This window comes from Myxocyprinus asiaticus, chromosome 6 (genome assembly GCF_019703515.2).
Source record: "Myxocyprinus asiaticus isolate MX2 ecotype Aquarium Trade chromosome 6, UBuf_Myxa_2, whole genome shotgun sequence".
NCBI lineage: Eukaryota > Metazoa > Chordata > Actinopteri > Cypriniformes > Catostomidae > Myxocyprinus > Myxocyprinus asiaticus.
Window position 1 is genome coordinate 12,445,631 of NC_059349.1, and position 19,665 is coordinate 12,465,295.

At 38.5% G+C, this 19,665-nt stretch overlaps 1 protein-coding gene across 7 annotated transcripts in view; it reads left to right on the forward strand.

Moving 5' to 3' along the window:
• Positions 1-19,665, forward strand: part of kmt2cb (lysine (K)-specific methyltransferase 2Cb) — a 171,666-nt gene that overhangs the window by 41,661 nt on the left and 110,340 nt on the right. For all 7 annotated transcript variants that reach the window (XM_051700822.1, XM_051700824.1, XM_051700828.1 and 4 more), the window contains exons 4-5: positions 2,162-2,300; positions 7,268-7,456. In XM_051700822.1, the coding sequence (XP_051556782.1) occupies positions 2,162-2,300; positions 7,268-7,456 (328 nt within the window). The remainder of the gene's footprint in view (positions 1-2,161; positions 2,301-7,267; positions 7,457-19,665) is intronic.

Sequence of the window (19,665 nt, forward strand, 5' to 3'; positions counted from 1 at the left end):
GTAATTCCATATTAAAAAAGATGGCTAAATGGTCAGAAAGACCTAAAGCGACAGAAGAAAACTCAGACACAAAAGAACCATTTGCAATAACAAGGTCTAAGGTGTGGCCTTTGTTGTGTGTAGAACAGTCAACAAACTGGATCAAATCAAAACACTCCAATAAAGACAGAAAATCCTTTGACAATACTGAGTCTTTTGAGTCAATGTGGATGTTAAAGTCCCCCAAAATAAGAATTCTCTTGAACTTGAGGCACAGCAGAGACAACAAATCAGCAAACTCAGACAAAAAGGCTTCATTAGTCTTTGGAGGTCTGTAGACTGTAGCGATGATGGTAGCGTGAGGGGCAGTGACACTCAGAATGAGGCACTCAAATGAAGTGAACTGTGGTACAGACACAGGACTTATGTTGTACTTTAGGTTGTGAAGCACCATAATACCCCCACCAGTGCCAGAGAGTCGCGGGAGATCAAACAACCCATAGCCCGTGGGAGTAATTTGATTAAAGAGGAAACCATCACTCTGTTTATGCCATGTTTCTGTTAAGCATAAAAAGTCTAGTTTTTTTTCTGTTATAATGTCCGATAACAGCAGAGCCTTGTTATTCACAGAGTATGCATTAAATAATGCTGTTTTAACCATACTCGGAGACAGAGATGAAGATGGGGAAACCTCCAGACATGGAAGCGATGACAAATTGTTCAAATCAATGACAGTATAAATCAGTCTTTTGGCTTTCTGCCAAAACAGTGGAATAGAGATGGCAGTCGAAGACGAAGAGACAAAACTGCGTCTTGAACTGCGATGCACGTAGCGTTTTGGACGCAATATTCCATTATTTTGACAAAGTTCATGAGGTGGAAAGTTCGGCAAATAATAGTTCCATTTGAAATTCAGTAGCTGCCGTGCAGTGTTGCTTAAAGTCATGTAGGGACCCACATCCACAGTAGCCTCAAAGTGATGTAAATCCTGGGCAAGGCGACAGCAGGGTTGACTCCACCATAGGAAGCTCACAGATAATAACAGCAGTCCAAAGTTTAAAAGGTAATCCCACATCGCAACGAAGAATATATAAAATAGTGCTCAGATATAAAAACGTAAAACTTCGAGGCTCCGAAAATCCACGCTACCAGTAAAATAAATAAATAAACATTTAAACGGTGAGAGGAGCGGCAGCCAAACGCGCCAGTGTTCCCTATCAACCGGAACCCGAATTTTAAATTAGCCCCAAATTACTGAATGCACCTTTAAACAGAGTTTTTGTCCTAACCACACGCAACACGCAACAGGGCATTCTATTTTTTAAATGGTTTCTATTTCTATGTCGCGCCAAGCAGGACATTCAACAAATGTGCCTAAAATTATTTTTTTTAACAGTATATTACAGCCGGCATCTCACTAGCCGGTTCAGAACAAATTATTTTGGCAGAGGGTGTCACACACCTACCGAATGTTGTGCTTAAAGTCTCGTTCTCTTCAGTGAGAGCTCTGTCACACACACACACCAGTTCAGAATGGCAGAGAGGTGATCATACCGGCTTATTCTGACTGAATTTGGAAAAGATTTATAACAAAACTTTGCTCTGTTTATGTGTGTGGTTGTGTGTTTATCCCCTCGGGGTTTGCCGTAGAAAGTGTATCCCCATTCGCAGCTTCAGTGAGAAAATAAACACACTGTTCTGTCTGTGATTGCTCTGACATCTACATTTTATCATCAATTATCCTCATTTTAGTGTATGAATATCGCGGTATTGCATTGCGTCTGGTGCAGACAGGCCCATAGTATAGTGAACTGTAGTACTGTTTAGTGAATTTGCCCCAATGTGATTTTTTGTGTGTGTGTGTGTGTGTGTGTTTTAACATCAGCCAAGTAAAAATCGTCCGGTCACTTTGAAAAGCTATAGCACACCTCTTCTCAACATGCTGCATAACTTGAGGTATCATTCAAACAGCCGATATCGCAAGCAAATAAGGGCATATTTTTTGTTCTAATCCAACAGCAATCTATTTCTTTTATATCAGGTTACAAAGTATTAAACAGTATTTTCTTATCAGAAATCAGTTATTTGCATTATAAATGTATTATCTGTGTTGACCAAAATGTCTATTTCAATGTGTCTCTAATTAATGGTGATTTATCTGTCTTTATTTGTTTCTCATCAGTCACTAAAGAGCAGCAGGAGGAGACTGAGGGCGTCTCTACCGAGGCCATTTCAGGAGAGGGGGAGGCAGAGGAGCAGTCGTCATCGGCAGAGACGGGGGCGGCACAAACATCATCAGCCTCTGGAGAAGCTAAAAGCAGGTCAGAGCAGCATCCTCTCACCAGGCTGAGTCACCACTGGCGTGGGAAGCGCTTGCCGACGTGTGTGTGTGTGTGTGTGTGTGTGTGTGTGTGTGTGAAAGTTTGTGAATGGCTTTGTGTTTTAAGCCTTTTTGACTGTGCTGCATTTTTCCACCAAAATGTCAAAGGGAAGGAACTGTCTGTGCGCATTTGCTGGTACACATACGTGCAGAAGTTTGTGTGTATGTGTGTGTATGTGTGTTGCTGTTGGCTACCGCTCTCTCTTATTGTGAAGGATGGGCTCATGATCAGGGTTAGAAGAGAAGAGCATTCTAGGTAAAGAGAACTGCAGTGCAGGAGCAGAAATAAGTGCAGCCGTGGCACAGCCCTCAAGCTCTGAGAGTTCACTGTGTTTTCCTGTTACAGGAGCACAAAGATCAGCATGGTGCTGCTCCCAAAATGTAGATAGATTTACAGCATTAGGATGGATCCTAATTATATTGGCTATGTTTGAAATATGTCCGTACTACACAGTATGTGCATTTTTTTGTAGGAGTTCTAATATACCTGGAGAGAGCTATCCTTTAGCATTCCATTCATCTCAAAGGCAGTTGCCATAGGTTACATTTTACAATCTTACTGTCTTGTTTCAAAATATTATTTAAAGAAGGCACTAATAAGAACAGCGGCACTAATAAGAACAGCAGCACAACAAGAAGTGTGCTCATAAAGACCACATTATGACATCATAGAGGCCCAATTATGATATCATAAAAAAACTATTATGATAACATAGAGGCATCATTATGACATCATAAAGAATGCATTATGACATCATAGTGGCACCATTATGACATAATAGAGGCCCAATTACAAAATCATAAAGACCCCATTATGACATCACAGAGGCCCACTTATGACATCATAACAAACCCATTATGATATAATAGAGGCAACATCATGACATCATAAAGACCCCATTGTGACATCATAAAGATGCCATTATAACATTATAGAGGCCCAATTATGACATAAAAAAACCATTATGACATCATTAGGCCCCATTACGACATCATAAAGACTCCATTATGACATCATAGAGAGACCATTATGATATTGAGGCCCATTAGGACATCATAAAAAACCAATTACGACATCACAGAGGTACCATTATGACGTCATAAAGACTATAGTATAACATTATAGAGGCCTCTTATGGGGTCCTCTAGAAGGTGTCATATTAACAGGTGGTGACATGTAACACAAAACCAGTGTAACCATGACTTTTCCTCTAAACATGAGCTATTTTCAGCTTTTTACATTTGACATGACATTATTCTTGGTTAGAAGGGAGAAATCGGTATATTTGAGCCAGTCGCTTAAACTTTACATGCCATATGACTGATCAATCTATGTTAGAATTCAGTAAAGACAGTGGAAAAACATAAGACTATTTCAAAATGTTAAGAGCCTTCCAAAAAATTCATCACTGGTGAAACATCTTACGTAATAAAAAAAAAATTGTGTGTGATTTATTCTGTATGTTGCTTGCAAAAAAATTATTTCATTACAACACATGGCTACTTTTGAATCGTCATAGTGGAGAAAAGTGCTTTTTGCCTGTGAATTTATTGTGATTGTAATCTTGTGAGTTTAGAGGTGTGTGTGTGTGTGTGTGTGTGTGTGTGTGTGTGTGCGCCCATGTCTATTTGCTTATGCTCTCACCTAAATATACCTCAATGTTGATTTTACATTATAAATTTACAGTTCCCCTGCCACACACACATAAACACACAAACCACTGTCCAAACAGTTAACTCACCACGGACACAGATCTGCCAGGCGTCAGTGCATGAATAGTTCTTAAACAGAGTACATCTGAATGATCGCTCTTTATGACAGACTTCAGTGTCTATGAGGGGAGCAACTTTATCCCTGAGGACTGATATACACTAATGAGCCAAAACATTATGACCACTCACAGATGAAGCCAATAACATTGATCATCTCCTAACAATCGATAAGCGAACAATCAGTTGTTGTAATCAACGTGTTGAAAGCAGGAGAAATGGGCAGGAGTAAAGACCTGTGAGACTTTGACAGGGGCCAAATTGTTATGGCCAGATGACTGAGTCAGAGTATCTCTGAAATGGCAAGGCTTGTGGGGTGCTCCCGGTCAGCAGTGGTGAGAACCTACTGACAGTGTTCCAAGGAGTGTTAATCCACAAACCGGCAACAGGTTGTTGGGTGCCCAAGGCTCATCGATGTGCAAGGGCAACGAATGCTATCCCGTCTGGTCCGAACTGACAGAATGTCTACTGTGGCACAAGTCACAGAAAATGTTAATTATGGTTACGGGAGGAATGTGTCACAACACACAGTGCATCGCACGCTGCTGCGTACAGGGCTGCGTAGCCGCAGACCGGTCAGAGTGCCCATGATGACCCCTGTCCACCGTCAAGCATCAAAACTAGATCTTGGAGCAGTGGAAGAAGGTCGCCCGGTCCAGTGTGTCCTGTTTTCTTTTACATCACGTGGACAGCTGTGTATGTGTGCACCGTTTACCTGGGGAAGTGATGGCACCAGGATGCATTTTGGGAAGACAACAAGCTGGTGGAGGGAGTGTGATGCTCTGGACAATGTTCTGCAGGGAAACCCTGGGTCCGGCCATTCATGTGGACATCAAGTTGACACGTGCCACCTACCTAAACATCATTGCAGTGTTCATGGCAATGGTATTCCCTGATGGCAGTGGCCTCATTCAGCAGGATAATGCACCCTGCCACACTGCACACATTGTTCGGGAATGGTTTGAGGAACATGATTCAAGGTGTTGTCCTGGCCTCCAAATTCCCCAGATCTCAATCCAGTTGAGAATCTGTAGGATGCAAGTCCGAACCACGGTGGCTCCACCTTGCAACTTACAAGTCTTGAAGGATTATGAGAGCGTTTGAGAGCACTTGTGAGTTCCTCCATTGTAAAGGGTTGATTATATGGTTCTGTATTATTAGAGTGGAAATTCAGGGGATTCTGCTCCTGCTGTATTCATATTTTATTGAATTCAGGTCGACAGTTTTCTAATGAGGAGATCTTTTCAAATGACTTTGTTAATATATTGGCTGTTTCTTGATTCGTAGTTAAGAGGGTACCCTGATGTTTGATGTGTCATATTTGAGGCTCCTCTCCTTTGTTTTTCATCTTTCAGATTAGGTCCCAGATTTTTTTGGGTGGTGTATTTGCTGAAAGACTAGATAAACATTTTCTCCATCTCTGTCTTTTTGTATCATTAATAATTCTACGTGCTTGTGCTCGACATATTTTTAGTCTTACTAGATTATCTTTTGTCGGGTGTTTGTTGAAGGTCCTCTCTGCTTTAATGGCTTTTTACCGTCAAACCATGGGTTAGCCCTGGGACTTGGCTTTGATGATGTTTTAGGGACAGTTTAATTTGCTATTTCGATAAGAATATCAATGAAACTTCTAACTATGTCTTGGCAGTCTTGAAGCACTGTATTAAATGTATCATAACATTGGGTCTGAAAAAGGTACCAGTTGGCTTTTTTTAGTTGCCATCTTGGGGTTTTCTTTTGGATATCTGATCTTGTAGAGGTAATGATTAGGGAGAAGTGGTCACTTCCACGTAGGTCATCCTAAGTCTGACATGAGAAATCAATTAAGAGCTCAGGTTTGCATATCGTTAAGTCGATTGCGGAATATGTTCCATGTCCTGGGTGCAAGTAAGTGTTTGAGCCATCATTGAGGAGACACAGTTCATTGTTACTAAAGAGTTTTTTACCCTTTGCATTAGTGCACTTTCGCTTAATTGTTGATAAATTTCCTATGCTTAGTAAAGTTGAAAATGAGAGATACAGCATGTGTGAATTCTAACACTCCCACATACTTATTTGTAGTATTGATTTTGGTGTTAGAACAAAAATAATATTAAGGAACTTGTGGTTCTGTTAAGCTATGAGAATCATATTAACTTACACTCAGTGATATGTAATTGATAATGTACAGTCTGGTTATCAATCTGGTTGTTATCGCAAAATTAATCCTGACAGGGTGATCGGAACATCTAAGGGTCATGTTTCATCCAGGAGGGGTTTGATTAGAAAAAGTATTCCATCAGCTGAGACAGGGGTATATTTAAGTAATCTTGAATATGAATTGTATTTTTGCTGCATTACGCTCAGTAGCCCCATTCATAGAAAAATGTCATTGTTTCAAAATCCTGCTCCGCAAGACTGTATGTTAAACATCAAATAAGTTCCGATTGGGGGGGGGCCTGGGTAGCTCAGTGGTAAAAGACGCTGGCTACCACCCCTGGAGTTCGCTAGTTCACTAGTTCAAATCCCAGGGCATGCTGAGTGACTCCAGCCAGGTCTCCTAAGCAACCAAATTGGCCCGGTTGCTAGGGAGGGTAGAGTCACATGGGGTAACCTCCTCGTGGTCGCTATAATGTGGTTCGTTCTCATGGGGCGCGTGGTGAGTTGAGCGTGGATGCCGCGGTGGATGGCGTGAAGCCTCCACACACGCTATGTCTCCAAGGCAACACGCTCAACAAGCCATGTGATAAGATGCGCGGGTTGATGGTCTCAGATGCGGAGGCAACTGGGATTCATCCTCCGCCACCCGGATTGAGGCGAATCACTACACGACCACGAGGACTTAAAAGCACAGTGGGAATTGGGCATTCCAAATTGGGTGAAAAAGGGGGAAAAAAAATGATGCCGTGATTGTGTGGCGTCATGCAGCATTTTTATTTTCAGTGTGAACATGCAAGCATGTTGTTGCTTTTTAGAAAACAGTGTAAAAGACGAGGAATATTTTGCATATTTAAGTGAGTTTGCACAGGTCCCTTGAAGTTCTTCAGTTCTTTGTTCCCCTCCTCAACCTAAACCCATTATGCTGCACATGTGTACATTCAACACTCACCTCCTGCCTCGTTTTATTCATTAACTGTGTTCCTCTCATCTCCTACACAGCGAAAAGCTCTGTGCCTTCTGTTACTGTGGTGGGCGAAGCCTATTGGGCCAGGGGGATCTGAAGCCATTCAGGGTCACGCCCGGATATGACCCGCCACTCCAGCAAAAATCCTCCACAGCAGAGGGCAATGGCCATGATGACAAAAGCATGGCTGACAGCCAATCAGGGAGGAGCAGAGGCCCAGAGAGGTAAGCTGATTGGCTGGGGCAAGTGGGGCTGTTGTAAGCTGTTTTTAGAATCTGAAATCAGCTGTGATTTAATTATTTAAATATATATCAGAAAATGGTTTGTTTTCCAGGGCTGAGAAAGAATGTTATAAGTAACATTGCTAACGCTGTTCTACATTACAGAGAAATACTAAATCGTAATAATGAGCCTTTAAAATATAAATTTTACACGCATGAAGCAAGTCGCAGCGACACCGGCAAAAGCAGTAATAATTCTGAATGTGTCGGAAAAACCAGCAAGGAGACTGTCTGAACATTTTGTTAATTTATAGAGAGAAATGCACATTAGGGTTGTGCCGACAGACGATGTTCTCGGGGATCGACGATGGTCAGCGTGATCGCCAATAGCTGATGCCTTTGACAATGTCAAGACAATATTTGGCTCGTTTTCCCATGTATTAAATAATTATTATTTATTAGGCTATTATTATTATCAAATTAATATTACAAATAATTTGCCCGTAGACACAGACACACGCTTGAAGAAACACTTTATTATATTATTAAGAACAGATGACAGAAAAGCCGTCTATGCGCATGTCTGACGCGCTGTTTGTATAGAGGTGTGCAGTCTTGTGGAACATGTGCATGTAAAAGGTTCTCACTCTTTCTTTGTTTCTGTCTTCTGAATGTTTTTTTTTCTTTCTTTTTTTTTTTTGTTGCTTGCTTGCAAGAACAGTATCTTCAAATGATATATGAGTGCTGCAAATTACCTCAGACATCTCAGCTCAGGAGGTGTTTTGAGTTCAGTTCACTTTATTTTCACAGAGCAGTTCATTGTGACCACAACTCTGCAGCCTATACATCTGTGATTAAAACATAAAATAATACAAAAACACGTTCACCTCGAACCATGATTTATATTTCAGTGATTATTATCATCATTATAATTATTAGTTTTACATTTATAATTGTTTTTATGTATTAATTTAAGTAATTTTCTGCCTGCATGTTTAGACGGATACTTGCCTGACGGTAAATGAAAAGGTGGTTACTTATATAAATATATTATTTTTTCAATCACTTCATTATTTTAATTGCTTTTTCGTTTCGTTTGGAGTGCAATTTGAATTTAGAAATGTATTTGATTTAAGTTTTTCATTTTTTAAATTAATTAAATTTTCAATGCAAAATCACTAAAGCAAGAATATTCACTGATCCCTCAGCCCGGGATATTGAGATAGATAGATAGATAGATATAGATATAGATATAGATATAGATATATATAGATAGATAGATAGATAGATATAGATATATAGTGAAAGAGGGAACAAAACAAATGTATTCACACACATGATGTATTTTCCCAGACAACGAATTACCTGACTGGTAGAGAGTGCACAGATGAAGTAGGTTAGTTTCCAGAGAGATGTTGCCCTTCACAGCTGTTGTAAATCCATTTTTCAAAAAGTTGAACAACACACATTTTAATTGCACTTAATTTTTTTCCAGGTTCATTTGAATTTTTAGTTAAAATAAATAAAAATTGCTTTATTGTGAAGGCTTAACCCTAACCCTGCTTAACAAAAATGACCCCATAGTACCACCTAGCATCCAACCACCGTAATAGTTCGTCTGTTTCCTGTAGAGTTTTTTTTTTTTCTGCAACCAACCAACCAATCAAAACTTGGTCGACCAAGACTCTTCTCATCAACTAACGTTTGGTCGACTATTAGGGGGCAGCCCTAGTGATATGTGACTATTTAAAATACATTAACATATTTAAAGACATAAAGAGATTTTTGTAGGATTTTTAATCACCCATAAGAAAGAAAATAACAAATCTCACAACTAAGATCTCCGTTATATCTTTTTAGCAATTTCATCTCCTTGACAGCAATGAGACGCAAATGCAGAAATGAAGGACAAATTAAGACCTTCGTTTAAACCTTGTCTCATTTGTGTATTTTTTATTTCTTCTGAGTAATTTTACAGGGAAATATCTGTGACAAAATTGATACTTAAATGAAACATAATTGAGAACTCAATTATGTCTCCTGAGGAACCACTGAGAAATAAACTTTTCCACTGGGCAGGCATAGAGTACCCATTAAAAGTCCTTTTAGCCAATAGCATCACTTTAGGGTCCAAGGGGGATAGGATCTTGCAAGCCACCAGCCCCTGTGAAAAAGACCATACAGTTTTGCCATTGTCAGAGAGAGGAAAGTGTTATACAAGCCAAAGCACGTGTGTTTACAATCGTGTGTCATGAATTGTGTGTAGGTGTATGTAAGTGTCGTTCTGAACGGTAGGGCTGATAGAGGCAGCGAAGTGCTCATATCTGATGTCACTGGTTGAATCACCCTCATCTGGATGAAATTTCAGGCAGAAACTGTTTGAATATGACTCATTCCATTTGAACACTACACTCATTGCTCTAGTTTGTGTGTGTTTTTGCTAAATATCCTGGAGACAGTCTCATGCGATGCAAGCTGACTATTTGTCCTAAAGTGACCCTGTGCCACCTCTGAGCAAATGGTAAAGCCTATTTGTCCTGTGTTCTTTTCAATATAGTTAAATAAAACATGTTTTGATGCAGAGTACTGTTTCTATTCTACAATCTATATTGTTAGTACACTTTTAGATTGGACATTTTGACATCTCCTATTCGGGTGAAATGTTATGTAGTTGCATAATGCTTTATATGTTATATAAAATTAAGAATGTCACACAAGCAGTAGTGCTGTTGTACTGAATATCAGCACAGCTGTGATAAATAATAAATTATACATATGTTATATACTGTAGGGCTGGATGATATAACCAAAATTTTAATCAGAGTCAGCCTTTTGATGATTCAGTATGTATCGTTATATTTATGTATTTGCTCTGAAATTTATTTATTTATTTTTTTCAGTCGTTTCAAATTCAAAATGTTGCAAAATGCAGAAAAATTGTCAAGGCATGATTTCTAAACTTGTTTTTCACTGAAGGAGCACAAGGAAGAATTATATTTTGTCTTTTGTATTTAAATGCATCAATATAACAATAAATATTAGGCCTAGTAAACTGCAATATTAACATACATATATTTTAGCTAAATAATTTGTATAAATTAAAAATGCCACGCAAAAACTGCTGTGAACATTTCTGAGTGATGACGCAAACGTATTAAACTGATTCACAAAATGAATTATACTTAATTCTAATGTTTTTGCTATTAAAATTTAAAGGGGTCATTATATGCCCTTTTTATTATTGTAAAATGTTACTTGATGTTCACTTTTAATATTAGTAAATAGGGGTGGGTAAAAATATAGATTTTCCAATGCATCGCGATCTTCATCTTGATATCGATTCTTAAATCCCAAAATCGATCTTTTACTCAATGTGCAACACTACAATAAGAGGAAATCACTCGCATTTGCAACCAAATTTTGCACTATGCGACTAAAATGTATATATTTATCAACTGGCTGGTAAATGTTTACATTTCACTCACCAGTGATTGTGTAGTAAATTGTTGAAGTATTCAGCAGCGAGATCCTTTCACTGCATATTGAGAGTAAAAGTTGTTTTGTGTAATGTGTGTGTCCCAAGATGAGATCAACGTGACTCATTTTTCTTGAAATAATGTCTCTTTTAATACCTTTTCTGTTCTCTACAGTCAGTTGTTGATCAAAAACAAACAAAAAACATTTAGATTCTAATCATGCATGGCACAGATGAGATAAAGCCATTCTCTCCTTAACATGAACTCATCAACAGATCCTCTTTAAAGAACTGCCATTTTTGTTAAAGAGTAAACACCCACTGTTATGATTGGCTCTCTGTTCTTGACTGCTCTAATCTCTCTCCTTGCCATCTCACTGCTAACCGCTACTGGGCGGGCTATGGAAGTGATATGGTAAAGTAGGCGTAGATGTTTTGTTGTGGAGGCAGTCAGATACAAATGTCTACAACAGTGTGACTTCACAATGTGGAGGAAGTTGAGATTGAGTCATTTTGGCAGCTTGGTTTCAACTAAATGCTCTTTTTGCAGTGAGGAGGAAGTTTTGAGTTCTGAAAATTACAGTATATTTTATAGGACAATGACCTCTGATATGTAAAAAAAAAAAAAATCAAGGGAAAATTTGATTCCTCATGACATGACCCCTTTAAATCAAAGATACTATTAAAACATCTCTGTCTTAATGTTTTCATACTCATGAGTTGTGAGACTATACATGTTATATAGGTACGTTTTTGCATAAATTACTCTTTTCCTCTATGAATGTTATCAAGCGTTCATTGTGAGCATGTCGCAACTTGAACATTTTGGCATTTCTTACTTGTGATTAATATTTGCGAAACCACATGAGTTACCCCTGCCAAAGTTACAAGTAGGAGTACCCTTATACTCAAATCATTGTATGGTTCAGAATTTTCCAATGAAAGCTAAGCTACATCACATCTTTATTCATAATCACCTGTTTGCCCCAAAACACACATCTGCCATGTTTAAATTATAGACATAATGGTATAATGATATAATATATGATGAATCACCTTTACACATCCCTAAATAACCCATATAATATGGCATACGCAGGATAAATTTGAATCCTGTGGCCTGTGCTTCATTCACAAAGGTATAAAGCCGCACTCAGCTGTTGACTATTTGCTTTTCATATGTGGCTCTCTGCGAGCTGATCATTACCCCGCAGCTATTGGGAGTCACACAGAGCGAGATGTGAGACGCCAGCCCCAGCATGGCTCAGACCAACAAAGACCCCTCTCCCTGCTCTTGCGCACAGCTGCCTAATTTGTCTTGGCTCTGTGGAGCCAATCAGCCATCTCCTAGGGGCCCGTGTGACATAATTTGCTGCCAGTCTGATGTTGGCGGTTTGCCAGCCCTGCTGAGCTTTGTCATCTATGGGTCACACTATTGAACAGCAGGTCTGAACGTGGAGAAAACAGATGAAACAGCGGAAAAGGACAATTTTAAGAGAGTACTTGGAGATTTGGTGAATGTAGGGCCACATTACTTGCAAAATTCAGATGGTTCAGAGTGGATTTATGACAAACTGATACTGTTTAGTTCAGTGTTTCCTACAGAATTTAGCAGCAGGTGGAAAGCCCAAAAACTGCAGGAACGTTCTTTGTGAAGTCGCGTTAACAGTAGCCTTTAAATGAGTACCTCATCCCAAATATGGTAAATTGCTCTCATCTCCTCTTATGTCCACAAAAACATGGTGTCATAAGGTTATTTTAGATTTATAAAGTAAAGTGTAGTAACCAATTTAAGTGAATTTGGAGTGCTGTAAATATAACACGCTCAGCGCACGTTACCAAACCGAATTGAACACAACAAATCTGTTATTCTGTGCATGAGATGAAATTCATGGAGTGAGTACAGAACTGCCTCGCGTGTGCTCAAAACAGAGCTGCCCGTGAGTTTGTTTAAATCACAACCCTTTGCGGTTTAATATTCACATAAGATCATATCTTGATTACAGTTTTATTTCGATGGACCGTTCACTCCTAATCACAGATTTTGAAAGTGCTGTAAATTGCGCAACAAGTGGGTGTGCTTTTAAGACCAAGCCTATACAATCTAGAGGGGGTCCAATAGAACCGATGTAAAATCTTGAATTGCATAAGGCGCACCCTTGCATCTCTAGATGCAGACTTGACGTTTTTTAGAATCTTAGCCCACTCTCCCTCCTCCAATACCAAGTTTAAATCTTTCTCCCATAGTCTCTTGATAGAAGTTAAAGCTCCGTCCCCCAGACTCTGAATTAACAGGGAGTAATACACTGATGCCTCATGACCTTTTCCAAAAGCTGTAATCACCCCTCCCAGAGTGTCTGCTGCTTTAGAGGGGTGTATGCTACTCCCAAAAATAGTACAGAGCAGGTGGCGCAGCTGTAAATACCTAAAGAACTGAGATCTGGGAATCCCAAAATGTTGAACCAAATTTTCAAACGATCTCAACACAACAGGTCACCGAGTGTAGTAACCCCCCTCACAATCCACTCTGACCAGCAGAAAGGGGATTTATTAATACATAATTTTGGGATCAGCCATATGCTCGAGGCAACATTTAAATAAATGTCCGAATTAAACACTCTGGACACTACACTTAACTTAACTTCTCCGGTTAGTTTGATAGAAAGGCTTTGTAACGGATAGCAGCTAATTCCCTTTCCGATGACTCCAGATAATCGATCCGTTTCTTGACATCCGACACTCTTGTAACCATCTCAGTGAATTTCGTCTCCATGGCCATGATCGATCGACGTATTGCAGCAAGATCCTCCAAGTCAGCAATGACCTTCATCAGCATTGCCAATACGTTCAACAATTGTCGCCGAATCTCTTTCACCTCTCCGGCCAAATCGACTCCGTGGCTAGAAAGCCTCTCGAGGGGCATCAGCCTGAGCGCGTAAGTGTCTCCAGAGCCCAAGGATTTTGAATTCTTTGACATATTGTCTTCCTAGAACAGTTATGGATCAGGGTGTATCGAATCTCACCAGTTTATGACACAAAAAATATCAAAACTAGCAAAGAGCACAGAGCTCGCCGTTCACACGTCCGAACCTCGCATGGCATCATGTGTCTCTGTAAATAATTTTTTAATAGCTTTTTTAGGTCACGAAATATCAGAAAGTGCATGAAAGCCTATTTTCTGTATATACTGTACAAAAGTAATATTAGATAATAATACGCCACAGTATTTTCAAAGAAATAAATGTAATTTTATTTCCTTCTGTTGTCTTGGGATTATATAGAATGTCAGTCAGTAGCACACACTGTGTTTGAAATCACCGATGACCCCTCATATATGTCATCCATCCCAGTGGTTGGATGGAGGAGGGTTATAATGAGATACGGGGGGCTGATGAAGGCATTTTTATCCCATGATGTGTTTACGATGAGTCATTCCTGTGTAAGTGCTTAATCAATCATCACCATCCCACATGACCCCCCATGTTCAAATTAAAATGACTGTGAGTCAAACCTCTTCAGTCGCTGAATGGCAAGAATAAATTAACACTGTCCTGGTGCTGGTGGCTCATTGTAGAGGGCCAGCAGTCAGAAAGTGTTTACATTCAGTAACTGGTGGGGTGTGTGTGTATATATATATATATATATATATATATATATATATATATATATATATATATATATATATATATATAACACACACACACACACACACACACACACACACACACACACACACACACACACACACACACACACACAAGGGCATAGGCTTGATTTGAAAGTTGGTAGGGATATATAGGATAATATTCAAAATGTTGGTATTAAGAAAATGTGAGAAAGTCAGTCTGGAAATATAGGCAAAATAACATTATTATGTCATATAACAAGTATAATTTCTGACAGTATTTCTCTGCCCCACCATATTAAAAATTAGCTTTTTGTTTTAAGAATTTCTAAAGAATAAACAAATTAAGAACTGACCACTGCACGGTTAGGAGGAAAAATATGATATGCGATAAACTTGGATAATATGCAGCGATATGCGATGCGATAAACCAAATGTTATCTTTTTTCAAGAAGATTTACCTCGAGAAAATAATATCCAAGGGACATAGTGACATTCTGTAAAATGTATTATCCAGCATTAAAAAAAATAATAATAATAATGTAAAACAGGAAATTTAAACAAAGGGTAGGGTAGATTAACAATTTACATGTGCAAAATGACATCACAAGATAAACAAATTATGAGGAGAATGGAACATTGGAACATTGACATTTTCCCCCACTTTCTACTTTCCAACTCCCCTCACACCCACATAATCTTTTCTCATATTGTTTATTTATATGTACTTACATTTTAATCTGAAAAAGTAAGCCTCCTGAACAAATAATGCTTTAGGCTTGTCCTACAATTAATGACTTTTTTTTTAAGTCACAGATGCCTTATTTTATTGACAAAACATTATTTTCTAATCCTGATGCTCTTCTCCAATGTGCAAAATAAAAGTTTGGGAGTTATCCCAGAATCTTATCCCGTACCTCTGACACAATCATCTACTAATCTACTAATTTTAGGATTGGACGCAAAATACCAATGGAAATCTGCCCACGTAATCTCCAGAAAATAATAATGAAAACAAAATCTAACAAATGACTGATTGATGCATCCTGAACAGTGCTGAGAAAAGTAACTGTTGCCATGTGACAACATCGTTTATGCACCACTTTAGAAGAGATAGGACAATAATTTACACATTAATAATTATACTATATATATATACATATATATATACATACATACAAACTCATTTTTTTAACCACTCCACAGATTTCATATTAGCAAACTATAGTTTTTTTGTCAAGTCGTTTAGGACATCTACTTGGTGCATCACACAACTAATTTTTCTAACAATTGTTTACAGACAGATTGTTTCACTTTTAATTGAATAAATCACAATTCCAGTGGGTCAGAACTTTACATACACTATGTTAACTGTGCCTTTAAGAAGCTTGGAAAATTCCAGAAAATTATGTCAAGCCTTTAGGAAATTAGCCAGTTAGCTTCTGATAGGAGGTGTACTGAATTGGAGCTGTACCTGTGGATGTATTTTAAGGCCTACCTTCAAAGAGGCACTGAGTTTGCTTGACATCATGGGAAAATCAAGAAATCAGCCAAGACTTCAGGAAAAAAAACTTGTGAACCTCCACAAGTCTGGTTCATCCTTGGGAGCAATTTCCAAACACCTGAAGGTACCACGTTCATCTGCACAAACAATAGTATGCAAGTATAAACACCATGGGACCACGCAGCCATCATACCGCTCAGGAAGGAGACGCATTCTGTCTCCTAGAGATGAACATAGTTTGGTGCGAAAAGTGCAAATCAATCCCAGGACAACAGCAAAGGACCTTGTGAAGATGCTGGAGGAAACAGGTAGACAAGTATATATATCCACAGTAAAATGAGTCCTATATCGACATAACCTGAAAGGCTGCTCAGCAAGGAAGAATCCAGTGCTCCAAACCCACCATAAAAAAGCCAGATTACAATTTGCAAGTGCACATGGGGACAAAGATCTTACTTTTTGGAGAAATTTCCTCTGGTCCGATGAAGCAAAAATTGAACTTCTGGGCCATAATGACCATCGTTATGTTTGGAGGAAAAAGGGTGAGGCTTGCAAGGTGATAACACCATCCCAACCGTGAAGCATGGGGGTGGCAGCACCATGTTGTGGGGGTGCTTTGCTGCAGGAGGGACTGGTGTACTTCACAAAATAGATGGCATCATGAGGAAGGAAAATGATGTGGATATATTGAAGCAACATCTCAAGACATCAGCCATGAAGTTAAAGCTCGGTTGCAAATGGGTCTTCCAAATGGACAATGACCCCAAGCATACCTCCATAGTTTTGGCAAAATGGCTTAAGGACAACAAAGTCAAGGTATTGGAGTGGTCATCACAAAGCCCTGACCTCAGTCTGATAGAACATTTGTGGGCAGAACTGAAAAAGCATGTGTGAGCAAGAAGCATATGTATATATACATACAGTATATATTTATTTATTTATACTTGTGCATAAATGCATATATTACATATACATTTTAATGTAAAGTGTGGAATTTCTACACCACTATCTCTACTAAATGGAATTGCAAAAATAATGATTTTTCAAACAGGTTTCCCAAACAGTTTACACTTCTGGGGAATCAACCTATGGATGCAGTAATTCTGTGTCTGCATTTTAAGCTTGAAAAGGAGAAAGGATTTTAACATTGAAAAAAATGACACACTACCTAAAACATCAAATATAATCTATGTTTGGCCACAACTGATTTGTGTCACGGCACATTTTCACTTTCAGTGTGGACAGACCAATTCCTTGTCGCTGGAAACTTGTCGCATCGTGCCTGGTTAGTAAAAAGCATGTGCGAGCAAGAAGGCCTACAAACCTGACTCAGTTACACCAGTTCTGTCTGGAGGAATTAGCCAAAATTCAAGCAACTTATTGTGAGAAGCTTGTGGAAGGCTACCCAAAATGTTTGACCCAAGTTAAACAATTTAAACGCAATGCTACCAAATAATAACAAATAGTATGTGAAGTTCTGACCCACTGGTAATGTGAAGAAAGAAAGAAAAGCTGAAATAAATCATTCTCTCTACTATTATTCTGACATTTCACATTCTTAAAATAAAGTAGTGATCCTAACTGACCTAAGACAGGGAATGTTTTCTAAGATTAAATGAGTTTAAATGTATTTGGCTAAGGTGTATGTAAACTTCTGACTTTAATTGTATATATATATATTAGGGATGGGCACGAGTACTCGGGAACTCGGACGTGACAGAAATGATCGATCATGAAAATGATGATCGATGGTGATCATGCATGATGTGAATTTTCACTTAATTCGAAATTCAGTAAACCTCCCTGCCGTGGGTGATGTGACACACACTGCATCTCGACGAAATGGGTGTTGAAGATTTCCGCACGAGATTCCAAGTTAGAAGTCCAACATAAAGTGTCATTCTGTTGCACTTTGCCCAGTTGAAAGGTGGAAATTCTGACTCTCAGAGTTGAATGGAATGCTTCATGAATCATCATAGCAACAACAATACGGAGCATCGTGGCTTTCCCCACAGGAGCGAACACTTGGGGAGACACACACACCAGGCGTGTGGCAGTGGTTTTAACGCGCTGAAGCAGCGCATATACAGCAGGCGAGTGTTTCAAACAGCTAGACAGAGCGCAGCTAAATGGAACAGAATGTAGCATCTTAAAAACTGAACTTCAACTTAATACGCATATTAAAAACGCGATGGTTAAGCCAGCCGCGATTTGAAAATAGACTGTTCAGACTAACTAGAATTTCAATTAAAAAACTGGTGTGCGATTAATAAGATTACAATGGTAACCTGAAGGAAGAACAGACAGATGCACGTTGAGCACATTCTTTCATTGAGTTGGACAGCGAATCTTCACATAATGACAAAATATGATGCATTATATTTTGATTATGCAATCTTTTGTACATTTTGTTACAGATTATTTTATAATAGCCTATAATAGTGAATAGACAGTGCACTGGAACAACAACACGCAATGCAGCAGCCAAAGACGTTTGTCAGACATGTTATTATATATATATACAGTTATGTACATGTCATTGCCCCTCGAGTAATTAGTCCGAGTACTTGAGTAGACAAAATGACCAAAATGCCCATCCCTAATAAATATAAATATATATATATGTATATATATATATATATATGTATAAATATATATATATATATATATATATATATATTTACACTACCGGTCAAAAGTTTTGAAACACTTACTTATTCTTTATTATAATTTTTTTTCCACATTTTAGAATAATAGTAAAGTCATCAAAACTATGGAATAACATAAATGGAACTATGGGAATTATGTTGTGACTAAACAAAATCCAAAATAAATCAAAACTGTGTTATATTTTAGCATCTTCAAAGTAGTCACCCTTTGCCTAGAATTTGCAGAAATGTACTCTTGACATTTAGGCACTTATTGGCTGCTTTTCTTTATTATTTTGTCCAAGTCATCAATGTCAAAAACTTTTTTTTATTTTTTATGAAATTTTAGTTTTATAATGAAATAAATTTATATGGTGGCACAATTATATTTTTGTCTACAAAACTAATTTCAAACATTTAAGCATACGCCTTCAGATCAAACGATTTTTAAGATCATGAGAAACATTTCAGTCAAATGTTTCAAAACTTTTGACCGGTAGTGTAGATAGATAGATAGATAGGACAAACAGACACCAATCAGCCATAACATTAAAACCACCTGCCTAATATTGTGTAGGTCCCCCTCATGCCACCAAAACAGCACCAACCCGCATCTCAGAATACCATTCTGAGATGTTATTCTTCTCACCACAAATGTACAGAGCGGTTATCTGAGTTACCGTAGACTTTGTCAGTTCGAAACAATCTGGCCGTTCTCTGTTAACCTCTCTCATCAACAAGGTGTTTCCATCTGCAGAACTGGCACTCACCTGGATGTTTTTTGTTTTTGGCACCATTCGGAGTAAATTCTAGACACCGTCGTGTGTGAAAATCCCAGGAGATCAGCAGTTACAGAAATACTCAAACCAGCCTGTCTGGCACCAACAATCATCCATGCGATTATCTAATCAGCCAATCATGTGGCAGTAGTGCAGTGCATAAAATCAAGCAGAAACGGGT